The sequence below is a fragment of the Lycium barbarum genome, chromosome 6 (genome assembly GCF_019175385.1).
Source record: "Lycium barbarum isolate Lr01 chromosome 6, ASM1917538v2, whole genome shotgun sequence".
Classification (NCBI taxonomy): domain Eukaryota; kingdom Viridiplantae; phylum Streptophyta; class Magnoliopsida; order Solanales; family Solanaceae; genus Lycium; species Lycium barbarum.
The window spans coordinates 119562082-119575353 of NC_083342.1; the positions used below are offsets into that span (position 1 = coordinate 119562082).

Genomic DNA, 13272 nt, shown 5'->3' on the forward strand with positions numbered 1-13272 from the left:
ATGATTGCCTCCCAGTATGGCGCCTTACACTGTTTTTGCTATAGATGCGATTAAGAATGAATATGAATTGGTGTTCTATTTTCGTGGGCTAGCTGGGGAATTTTTTACCAAAATAATCCATTATTTAAATCGATTAACGAAAATAATATATTTTTTTGAAACTTTACAGAACTAGTATAAACGTATTTCCCAATAACGTATTAGACATTATTTTATTAAAAAATTTAACGGACAAAAACTAACGACTGACGGAGCAAACGGATATATAAAACGTTATTGTCGGTAACGTTTTTATAATTCGTTACTGTGAGTTACGTATTAAGGCTAATACGTTACTAACAGCAACGACTTATACGTGAATTTATTATGTCTTCACTTATTGATATCACTAATATGTGTTTCCTAATACATCTGCGATAATCAAGTATGAATTATATTATTGAGTCTATACATATGTTATGGTCGGCCTAACATATTTAGACTTAACAACACCAATTAATATAATCTCCCTAATTTAAACTTAGATTCTTATATATGACACGAAAAATATCTAGAGCATTAAGTTTTAATCTCGTATATTTTCGTAAGATAATTGATATAATTATCCACATATGAAAAATGAGTAATTAAATAAGGTGGGTCTTCCTTCTACATTTATTTACCTTATAAGCTAGTAAAAATCCATCCAGATAACTTTTGGGACATGACCTAGTCACCTATTCCTTTTAAAACAAGGACCCTTTTCATAAAAAATTCAAGATCCATGTTTAGTTATGTTCTTTGTACAAAAACGACGATTAGTTTGATTTCTCAGATATGTAAATACTTCATATGACTAAAATTATCAGAATATTAGATGACATTTCCGTTGAAAGTCCATCGGAAACAATTACCACGAGTACGATTTTGATAATTTTTTTTTACGAAAGTCCCTCAAAATTCTACTTTCTAGTAGTGTCACCTGATCATATATGATAGAGGTGGGAATAAGAGCAAAATATCATATAGTAAGCTATAAGGTCCGCTGGATTAAGGATATAAATTTTATTGGTTCAATATTTAAAGCTCTTAATTAATTAAACCCATTGTACTTTTAAAAATTGGTTCATACTTATTCAATGCAATTTTAATAAAATTTACTACTTAATATAAGTGAGGATCCAAGTTTTTTGTAGTCCTCACAAAAAAATTGATCCTCTAATATTGTGACATGTGGCTTTCCTTTTGACTTTTCTTTTTTTTCTTATCCATTTATATGAGGGTCCCTAAAATTGTGGTATATTGATATTTATTGCACTTTTTGTGATTTTTTTTTCCATGGTACTTTTAGCTTTCATATTTAGTCCAAATAAATATTTTTTTATATATATAATTAAGAAGATATTAATAGTCTTATATACCAAATTTATCATTATTTAGATAAGTGAATTTTTACACAATTAAAAAATCATATTAAACGGGCAATCTTTAATTAAGATGATTTAAGTGGGGATCCATGAGTTTTGTAGTCCTCACAACCTCAAAACTTTCATTTTTACCCCTATTTTGGCCTTTATTATTTTGAAAAATTTGATGGCAATTATACTCCAACAAGCAACAAAGGTGGAGGACACTCGGCAACTATCAAGAATTTTTTCCAAAAGTTAAGGGGCCCATGTATCCTCATTTAGATAAGTTAACTTTTATGTACGAAATTAAGAAACCATATAAAATTGATAATATTTAATTAAGTATAATTTAGTGAAAAGACTTTTAAATTTCTAGATATGAGTGATTTGTTAGAGCCAAACTTTTTGTTCCAACTAAATCATTTATTAGGTCTTACTTTATAGTTAAACATGCCCTACGCCATATGTTCCTCTCCATATGTTTCTCTCTATTAAACATCCAACGTTTTACTTCTTTAGTGATATCATATGTGCTTACAAATACAGAAAGTAAAAAAATATTGAATGACATTGTTTAATGTTGAAAATAAAGGTGCAGTTATCAGTCAAGATTAGATTATCTTTAAGATCTCTTGTTTGATTAACCAAAAAATAATTTTTTTAAGCATAAAACATATATGAATAACTAAATTGATTCTCGAGGTTCATTTTATGAATTTAGTTATTTATTGAATTTTGTCTGAACTAAGGTTAAAGAACTCATTTGACTAATATAAAGCCTTGACACGTAGAATAATGAGTGAAAATTAATAAATATCAAAAGAAATCTATTTCTATCTATAAATAACAATCGCATGCTCACAAATTCATAAAAATGCAAAAATAATTTCTAATTTATGATCTTCGACGAGTTGTAATTATCATACTTTATCATGTTAGTTTATAGAATATCGAATTACTTGCGCACTTTTGGTATTTGCTAATTGCCCTACCAAACTTATTTCTCATAAATATTTTTCTTAAAAAAATTTATAAACAAAATATGATTAACTTGCAATTACATTAAATTAATTATGTACTAAAAAAAGTGACCCAATTTGTACTTATTTGATAAAACTTGCGCATTATATTTATATTTTGAGTTTGGGCCCGAGCTTAGCACGGGCCTTCGACAACTAGTTTATATATAAATTTATACTCCAAGTTAAAAGTATTGGGTGATATCAAAAAGTGAAGACATAATAAAGTCACGTATAAGTCGTTACTGGTAGTAACGTATTAGCCTTAATACGTAACTCACAGTAACGAATTATAAAAACGTTACTGACAATAACGTTTTATATATCTGTTTACTCCGTCAGCCGTTAGTTTTTGTCCGTTGGATTTTTTAATAAAATAATGTCTAATATGTTACTGGGAAATACGTTTATACTAGTTTTGTAAAGTTTCAAAAAAATGTATTATTTTTGTTAATCGACTTAGATAATGGATTATTTCGGTCAAAAATTCCTAGCTGGGTATTACTCTCTTCGCAAGAAAGAAGACAGAGCACAGAAAAGCTGTACTATTGGAGAGAAAATATAGTGTGACAAGCACGTGAGGTGATCTCCGTTAAAAAGTTAACGCTAGTTAAGATGATGACTAAAAGTGCTCCACTTTTATAAAGAATTAGGACTATTAATGCACCATGTGAAAGAATATGTATTATTTTGAGTCTAAGATCAAAGATAATGTATGATTTCGGATCTTTTCTCCTTGGTAACTTTTCAATTATTTTTAAATTAAAATTCAAAACAATGACTAAAGTAACTAATATTACCTAACTAACTAACTATTGTCCTAAAACTATTCTTTTTTTATTTAATAATATATAGATCATGAACTCTTTCCCACCTAATAAGTACCAACCAAAGACTATATCCATCAAAAAACACTATACAAATTTCCATACTTGTCCCTTGATAAAAATAAATGTCCATTTACGGGTCCCAACCAATGATGAATTAAACAACATCATATTTGACTAACTCATCAATTAATTAAAAAATCTAGAATGTGATCGTGCATCCATGCACTCCCCACCAAATGTAAACTCATTCGATAGCCTTGAATTTTTCTCTTCAAAACGTTTTCAATAAAAACTAAAAGTTGGAAGTAATATATAGTAGAGAACGTCTATATAACAAAGCAACTAACATACCACAGAGACGTGGTAACATTCAAAAGAAACAATGGCATCGTCAAAGCCTCCTCTAACAAAGCCAAAATCCTTTAAAGCTCCTCTCATATTTCTCCCCATATTCCTCATCTACCTAACTCTAACTTGCAAATTAACACCAAAACATCGTGATGTTCCAATCTCCCGCCTAGAAAAACCAACTAATTTTAGACAAAACAATATTCTTTCCATGCAATATGTCACCAATAAACCGCAATGGTTTCGACTTTTGCAAGACGAACTCAAGGACAAATCAACACTAAAAATTGGCCTCGTCAACCTTGATGATGTCTCGTTTTTAGACTACGTTGGATTGCACGGGGCTGAAAATATAGAGACGTTCGACGTGAAATTTCCTAATGTTTCGGATAAAATTAAGTGGAAAGATTTATTCCCAGAATGGATTGATGAAAACGAGGTATCAGCCAAGCCTATGTGCCCAGAAATCCCAATGCCAGTGTTAGAGGATTACGAGGAACTGAATGTGGTGGTTGCAAAGGTTCCATGTAAACATGTAGGGGTTGGTTCTAGGGATGTTTTTAGGTTACAAGTTAACTTAGTGGTGGCTAACATGTTGGTGAGAGGTGGTTGTTGGAACAAAAAACGTCCGGTTTACGCAGTGTTTATAGGCGATTGTGGACCGATGTGGGAGATTTTCCGATGTGAAGACATGTTGTTGCATGAGGAGAATTTATGGGTTTATAAGCCTGACCTGAAAAAGTTGAAGGAGAAAATTCTTATGCCTGTTGGTAGTTGTCAGCTTGCTCGTCCATATGCAGAACAAGGTAAAACAAATACTCAATTAGTTTTACTTTTATCTAACTTCTGGAATTCCGAGTTTTTTTCTTCTTCTTTTTATGGTGGTGTTAGAACATCTTGAATAATTTTAGTTACATTGACTTTTTAACAAATTTTACTGGATTAATTAGCACTCCTACTGCATTTTTTATTCTATTGACTAATCAGTCATCGATAATTCGAAATTCATCACCAAAGCACAAGAAAGTTTGATATGGCTTCTCAAGTTATTAGTTCTATCTACTACTCCCTCCGAATCAAAAAAGAGTCCATTTAGCCTTTTTTTCTTGGATAAAAAAAAAGTCCACTTAGCAAATCAAGAAAGAATTAGTCTTGTTTTTCGGTATTTGCCCCTATTAAGTGTTAGATGATCAAATTCCACTGCCTATTTAATTAGGGGTAGTTTAGTCAAATTACCTATTTTTGTCTAGGAGTTAGTATTTTCTTAAGGGGTGTGCAAATGGCTAAGTGGACTCTTTTTTTTATCCGGAGGGAGTATTACACTTCTTAATTTACTTGTTGGGTGGTTAAGGTATACCTTTCGAGCAAAAATTCTCAATTCATAATTTTCTTTTATCACAAGTAAATACGCCGGCAATCAAAATTTGCAAACATTATGCACTAAGAATATTCTGTCAAGAAAAACGTTTACAAAATTTTGGAATATTGAATGTACATACGTCTTTTCTTATATGACACATTTTTGTCAAACCAATTACTACAACTACTCAAGGGAAAAAACAGAGGGAGTACTTCTGGTCATGTTTTCGAGTCATGGATAGATCATACTTTTGGCCATTCTATGGACGATTACCTAATAATAATAATAATAATATTTTAGGTGATAATTAGTATCAAAGTTTTTACATTATTGCGTACACAAAAGTTAAAAGTTTGTCACAATTACCTGCAGGGCAAGAGGTACAAAGGAGTTATTCGACATTAATACAGGACAAAACAATGTTCCATAAGCGAAGAGAAGCTTATGTAACAGTACTCCATTCCTCAGAAGCCTATGTTTGTGGAGCAATTGCATTGGCACAAAGCATTATTCAAACCAACTCTACAAGAGACCTTGTCCTCCTAGCAGATGACTCAATTTCTCTAAAATCCCTTCATGGTCTCAGAGCAGCAGGCTGGAAAATCAAGAAAATCAAAAGAATAAGAAGCCCACATGCCCAAAAAAAAGCGTACAACGAATGGAATTACAGCAAGCTCCGGATATGGCAACTCATAGAATACGATAAAGTCATATTCATCGATTCAGACTTCGTGGTTTTCAGGAACATCGACCAATTCTTTTCGTATCCAGAACTATCAGCTGCTGGAAATGATGGGTACATTTTCAATTCAGGCGTTATGATCATAGAACCATCAAAATGCAAGTTCCAAAATTTAATGAACAAAAGGTTTGAGGTAGGTTCATATAACGGAGGCGATCAAGGCTTTTTAAATGAAATGTTCGTGTGGTGGCATAGGTGGCCTACTAAATTAAATACTCTCAACATTTTTGGAAATTCGAGTTATCGTGACCTACCTGATGATTCATATTCTGTACATTATTTGGGATTGAAGCCATGGGCGTGTTACGAAGATTATGATTGTAATTGGGACAAGATGGAATCTCAAATTTTTGCTAGTGATTCAGCTCATAAGAGGTGGTGGAAAGTGTACAAGAAAATGCCTTTGGAACTTAGGCAATATTGTGCATTGACACCAGAAATGGATGCAAGGATAATAAAGTGGAGGAGAAGAGCTAAGAAAGCTAATTTTTCAGATGGGCATTGGAGAATTCAAGTGAAAGATCCAAGAAGACTTTCCTATTGATGTTTATTTGATTAAACTAACAAGATGTCCAAATCATGTATACTAACAATTTTCCTTCTTTTTTTTTTTGATTTATTTTTTATTTTTCCTGGCTGAGATGTAGTAGACATATGGCTTGCTACATTTTGAGCTAATCTAGCAATAACACTTCCAGAGAATGTACCAATGTATATTGTGATTTTTCCTTCTTAAAAAAAATATTTCTGTGTAGAAGTACACTGGGTATTGACTTTCAAAGTTTATGGCACTTGAAATAGAAATTATGTTGAAATTGATCTTACTTGCGCAAATCCATTAAATCATTGCTCTTTTAAGAAAGCGAATATAGTACAATCCAAATTAGCCATATACACACAACATCTATGATCGCCCCTTTGCTTTTGTCAACTTTAATGAAATCTGCAAAAAGTCTTATTAGGCTAGACAACGGTCTACCAATTATTTAGATCGAATGTGTTAAATTTAATCCATGAAAGTATAACTCATTCAAACAACTACTTGATTGCAAATTATAATTTCTATTTGTTCGTTTGACCAATATTCTGAAGGGAAAATGACCTAATAATACCATCTAAACCACTATATTATAAAACATAAGGATATTTTTCCTTATTTACAAAACATAATAACTTAATTACAAATCATACCAAATCTGAAAATTTAAAAGTCCACCCTTACCTTGACCTTTACCCAGCAGCCACCCTTCCCTTGTCCCTTTCCCAGCCGCCACCCTTCCCTTTCCCTTCCCCTTCTCCCCCTTCTACTCTAACCTCTGCTTCAGATCTAAGAATTATAACAGGTGCCTATGTCCAGCTATGTTAGAACCTCGACAAAGATAATCGCAAGAGGAAGAAATATAGTTTTTAGCTAGTATTCAAATGTCGGAAGTGGCAGCAATAGAGTTTTCCAAAGAAGAATGTTTTAATTAGTACTGATAGATGCTCTTTTTCCGATTCATTGATTGAATCCTCAACATCTATTATCTTCTTGACCCGTTTCATTCAATTACTAAAAAAATTGAGATTCTTTAACACCGAAAGTTCTTTCCTTTTCTGTTGATATACAAATTTCTAAACAGACTAAAACGCCTCATAGCAAATATTGGACTTTAACATAAGCACTTTCAGTACTATAAGGATTCCTTGTAAACTGACTTGATTATGCGGACCTTCGACCTGACAATGTGTGCAAAGTCCATAAAAGGAGATTATGAGAACTAAAATCAGAAGGTCAACTTTCTCTCCGTGCATTTAACAATAAGAAAATTTGTATAAAATTAGTCTTAATATTGTATGAAAGTTGTAAACAATATTGTTGTAGTTGTATTAAATTTCAACCGATTTCAAAACGAGATTCAAAATTGTATCAAATTTGTATGAATATTGTAGGAAAATTGTATAAAATGTTGTTATAGTTGTATTCAATTTCCAAAAACCTAACATGAACTCTATACAAATTTTTATACAATTATATACATATTTCACACTGTTTTTATACCATTTTCATACATGAAAAATGTGAGAATTCTAAACTGTGAGCGAGATATACATATTTCATACAGTTTTCATACACAAACTTTTGAGTGAAATTTTTAAGCCTTGAACGAGATATACACATTTCATACAGTTTTCATACACAAAATCTTGAGCGAAATTTTTAAGCCTTGAGTGAAATTCTTCGTACATGTTTTGTTAGAAATCTATCATTATATTTTGTAAACTAAAAAGTATCGTCATATTTTATAAATATATCCTATTTTTTTGTATATATATATATGTCATTCTCCCAATTCTGAATCAATTGGATTATGTTCCACATAATGTTTAGTCATACTCACTTGTGTGTGGTTGGATGCGTTGGGCTGGACATATGTCCATTGGAGGGGTAGAACCCAAGTTAGCCCACCTAAAAATTAGGTCCATTTAGTTTGCATATGTAGCCCAAATTAACACATGGAAAATATTTATAACTTGGTTTGTTTGAAACAGTCATGATAAACAAAAAAGAAGTTAGGCTGACATTCCTAATTTTGTTTGGATTAGGTTGACATTCCTAATTTTGTTTGGATTCGAGGAATCTTAGTACCTCAGTTGGTTGGCTAACTGAACTTTCACCTTGTTGGTGAGGATTCGATTCGTCACTTTCTCCTTCCCCTTTTGGATTCTAAAGTCGAGCAAACAAAGTTCACTGCATTTTACTTTATTTTTCTTGAGTGCAAATAACTTTCTTTCTATTGAATTTCCTTCTCTTTTTAGAGAAAACTTTCAATTAAAAATGCTCCTCACATCTTCAAAGCAATCAAAAACTTTTTTTCAAAAAAGAGATGGGTTCCAAGGTTTCTCACACCAAACCAAAGCTTTTCACCGTTTCAATAGTCTCCTTTTTCATAGCCTTCATTTACCTAAGTATATCACAGAGTTTTAAACGCCATGAAACCTTAATATTCCACACCTTAACAGATCAAAAACAACCAACAGAAATTTTCCCTAGGCATGTCATCAAACCTAGTTGGTACAAATATCTCCAGAATGAAACAAAAAAAACGAGGTTCAAAATTGGACTAGTCAACGTGCACAAAACACCTATTGAAGTTAAAGACCTACACGACGAAGAAGCAGAGCTAGTCAATGTTCATTTTTGTCATGTCAATAAAAGTGTTACGTGGAAGGACTTATTCCCGGAGTGGATCGATGAGAATGCGCCTCAAAAATCATCTCAGTGTCCAGAAATTCCAATACCAGAGCTCGAAGATTATGTCGATTTGAATGTTGTTATGGCTAGAATTCCTTGTGAAAATGCTACCAATGTGTTTAGGTTACAAGTGAACCTAGTCGTGGCTAATCTTTTGGTGAAAAATGGATTGGATAGTAACGATGTTTATCGCGAAATCTACGTTGTTTTCATAGGACCATGTAGTCCTATGCTTGAGATTTTCAGGTGTGATGATCTAATATGGCATGAAGGAAATGCATGGATTTACAAGCCTGATTTGAGAAGACTCAAACAGAAAACTCTCATGCCAGTTGGAACTTGCCAAATTGCTAGTCCATTTGCTGAACCAGGTATGTTAAAATTGTTTTCTTTCTTTTTTGAGTTTAACTTATATACCCGAGTGACGAAGCTGGGAACCGTGGGCGTAAGGATTCATCCGAACACCCTTCGTCGAAAACTTATACTACTATATAAGATTAAAATTATCTTTTATGTATATATGGTAGACGTTAAATCTTCTCAGCTTCTTCGTGTGTTTACTTCTTAATATTTTGAATCTCCTTAGTGAAAATCTTGACACCGAAATTGTATATACGACCGTCAACGTAAAGAGGGATGGAGATAAAGGTACTAATAAGATCGGAACTCACGACCTAAGTACTAAGTAACCTTAGAATGGGGATTCTTACCTTCTACATCAAGCAACTGTGATCTGATAGTGTAAAAAAAATTACACCTCCGGTGAATATTAGTTAACCTGTTTTTTTTTTTTTTTTGGTAGGTAACAGATATGGTTCAAAGTATTTCATTTTCTAGATTTGTTATATGCTACATGTAACGTGTTATAGCTTCTATTTTTGGATAAATTAGGAGCAAATATAGCAACTTCAAGATCGCAGGTAAAGGGAAATAATTGAAGCATCAGAATTTGTACTTTAAATTTTCTTTGTTATGAACATAATTACATATATATAGCATCATAGTTAATATTCTGAAATAATTGACCACATGAATTGTTGGGAATGTGTTGGCTAAGCATTGGACAAATGCACTACCAAACTTTATAGAAAAAAATTGCTAGATATAGAAAATGAAAATTTCTATCATTAATCCTACATTTAGAAGGCAATACAAGAAGGGACAATTCGAAGTATTTTTCATGCTGGCTTTGGAAGCCAGCAAGAGATTGATTTTGATCTTAGCTAATAACTCTTAGGTAGACTTTTAACTCTCTCCTATATATGCCATTGACATATAAGTCTGAAAACTATTCTGGGGTGTTATCTTAGAAATAAAAGTTTTAGTTATATACGTGACCATCATGTCACTTTTATTTGTCGTAGCAGATCAGATATCTCAGTTTCAAAATTATAAATCCTACATTTTAAGGTAGTGTACCCGTAACTGTCTTTTGAGTGACTAAAATATATTATACTATGTATATATCTCTAGATATATTTATGTGCTATGATTTTTTTCGACATCCCACCAAATAATTCAATATTTTTCACTTGTTTGCGTTTGTTTTTTAGTTTGGCAAGTAATGAAGTCTCAGCTAAAGTACATTATTATTGTACTGGGCTGGGCATCACCCAATTGTGTCTATACAGCAATCTGAAGATAGGTACTTCGAATCTACAAAGGGAAAAGGGTCAATTTTACCCTGTACTTTGAACTAAGGGCAAATTTACCTCTAATACTTTAAATTTTTCACATCTATCCTTACTGTTATCAAACTTTGCAAAAATATCCCAGCCCAAAAGGCATGCTGACTGGCTGCCCAGGTGGCTTGTCATGTCAGCCACCTAGGCAGCCAGTCAACATGCCATGTGGAAAATATATATATTTTTTAAAATGTTTTTTTTAAATAAAAAAACTGAATTTTTTAAAGAAATAAAAAATAATTTTTAAAAATAATAAAAAAAATTATTTGTATAATTCTTTTTAAAAAAGTATGTTTTTTTATAGGACTCGTAATGTTATGTATATATACGTACTTTATTCCGAAAATTCAATATCTCCTCATAGGGAATTCAATTATTTATCAAATATTTAGTTATTAGGCATTAATTTTTTTCCCTACATTTTAATTCATTCTACTATAAAAATGAAGAAAATATAGTAAATTTATGCAGAAAAATCATGGTATAGAGAAGACAAAATGATGATAGGTCCCTTGGGCTAAAGATTGTGAGTACCTCACAAAATGATGATAGGTCCCTATACAAAACATACTTTTTTAAAAAGAATTATACAAATACTTTTTTTTTAATTTTTAATTTTATTTCTTTAAAAAAATATTTTCCACGTGGCATGCTGACTGGCTACCCAGGTGGCTGACATGGCAAGTCACCTGGGCAGCTAGTCAGCATGCCGTTAGGGCTGGGGATATTTTTGCAAAGTTTGATAACAGTAGGGGTAGGGGTGAAAAGTTTAAAGTATTAGCGGTAAATTTGCTCCTTAGTTCAAAGTACAGGGGTAAATTTGACCCTTTTCCCAATCTACAATAAGATTTTATGGAAATGAATTATTGACACTAAACAACTTACCAAAGGACTAAATGAAATTATTCAAATTTAATTCAGTTATTCTCCTAGTAATAATATTCAGTACATTCCCCCATCCCTGTAAAGAGAGTAATCCAATACATTACCATATGAGAAAAGAAATAGGCAGAGAAAGAAAGGGAAATTTTTTGGAGATAACCATGTACTAGGTCTCATTTTTTGGAGATAACCATGTACTAGGTCTCCTATACATTTTCACTGTTCAATATATATTGATTGGATATGAAGAGTAATTGGAAAAAAATAATCTTTTTTTTTATCCTTGGGAGAGTTTTGGATAATCGAATAAAAAGTACTCCTTCATCTAATATCTAAATTTCGAAAAATATAAGCACTCCATTCGTCCAAATCTATGTAAAATACTTTCATTTCTACTATGTTCCAAAAATAATGATATAATATCTTATTTAGAAACAATTATTTTAAACTTCTCATTTTATCTTTAATGAGACGATTGAAAGTCACGCAAATATTTATTGGCTTGTTTTAAATCACAACCTTCAAAAGTTTTTTCCTTGAACTTCATATCTAGTCAGATGCCGCCGCCTAAACTGAAAGGGGAAGTATCTCATTAGCTATTTTCTCTCTGACATCTTCATTTATTTTCTCCTCATTCATTTACCTTGGTTGAAAATACTATAGGTCAAGAAGAATGGAGAAAATATGCTTCATCATCCACAAGTAAAAAAATTGGCCACAAGCCAAGAGAGGCTTATGTGACTGTTCTTCACTCCTCAGAATCATATGTTTGTGGAGCAATATCTCTAGCACAAAGCATCATCCTATCCAACTCCACAAAAGACTTAATTCTCCTTGTCGACAACTCAATATCAGAAGAAACACTCCATAGTCTCAAGCTAGCAGGATGGAAGATCAAAATAATCGAAAGAATACGAAACCCTCACGCAAAAAGAGGAACGTACAATGAATGGAACTATAGCAAGCTTCGAATATGGCAACTAGTAGAATATGACAAGCTCATATTCGTAGACGCGGACTTCCTCTTCTTCAAGAATATTGATCCTTTCTTCATGTTCCCACAGTTATCAGCTGCTGGTAACTGTAGGCACGTGTTCAACTCAGGGATCATGATAATCGAACCATCGGAGTGTACTTTCAAAACCCTAATGGAGAAAACCCTAACTATTGTCTCGTACAATGGAGGTGATCAAGGGTTTTTGAATGAGGTTTTTTCTTGGTGGCATAGGTGGCCTGCTAAATTGAATTATCTGAAGAATTTTCAGACAGATGAGAATAGGAAATATGAATATCCTGAGGATGCATATGCAATGCATTACTTAGGTTTGAAGCCATGGATGTGTTACAAAGATTATGATTGCAATTGGGATGCTTTGGAATATAGGGACTTTCCAAATGATCTGATTCATGCAAAGTGGTGGAAAGTGTATGATTTAATGCCCAAGGAGCTTCAGAAGTTTTGCGATTTGACTCCAGAGATGGATACAAGGATAAGATTGGAGAGACAAAAAGCTAAGATTGCTAATTTTTCTGATGGACATTGGAAGATCCAAGTGAAGGATCCAAGAAGACTTTCCGATTCCGACATTTGATTAATATTATTATTTCCTTCTTCTTTTTTCTCTTCAAAAGAATTTCTTTGTTGTTTCTTGTAATTTTTTTCCCTCGATCTATTATGAAATACTAGTAAATGCCAATTTTACCACTTTTATGTTAATGATGGATTTGGGCGAGCTCGGGAAATTTCAATTTGTAAACGTATGGCTAGCATGTTTAGCAATTG

General features: G+C 32.3%; 2 protein-coding genes across 2 annotated transcripts; both read left to right on the forward strand.

Annotated features, from left to right (window-relative positions):
- Window positions 1-3618: 3618 nt before the first annotated feature.
- On the forward strand, window positions 3619-6618 carry LOC132600077 (putative UDP-glucuronate:xylan alpha-glucuronosyltransferase 5). Its single transcript, XM_060313203.1, has 2 exons — window positions 3619-4391; window positions 5318-6618. The coding sequence occupies exons 1-2, from the start codon at window positions 3620-3622 to the stop codon at window positions 6229-6231; spliced, it is 1686 nt and encodes a 561-aa protein (XP_060169186.1). The 5' UTR covers window position 3619; the 3' UTR covers window positions 6232-6618.
- Window positions 6619-8554: 1936 nt separating this feature from the next.
- Window positions 8555-13194, forward strand: LOC132644516 (putative UDP-glucuronate:xylan alpha-glucuronosyltransferase 4). Its single transcript, XM_060361106.1, has 2 exons — window positions 8555-9293; window positions 12153-13194. Exons 1-2 carry the CDS (start codon window positions 8555-8557, stop codon window positions 13079-13081), a joined length of 1668 nt encoding a protein of 555 aa, XP_060217089.1. The 3' UTR covers window positions 13082-13194.
- Window positions 13195-13272: the final 78 nt, after the last annotated feature.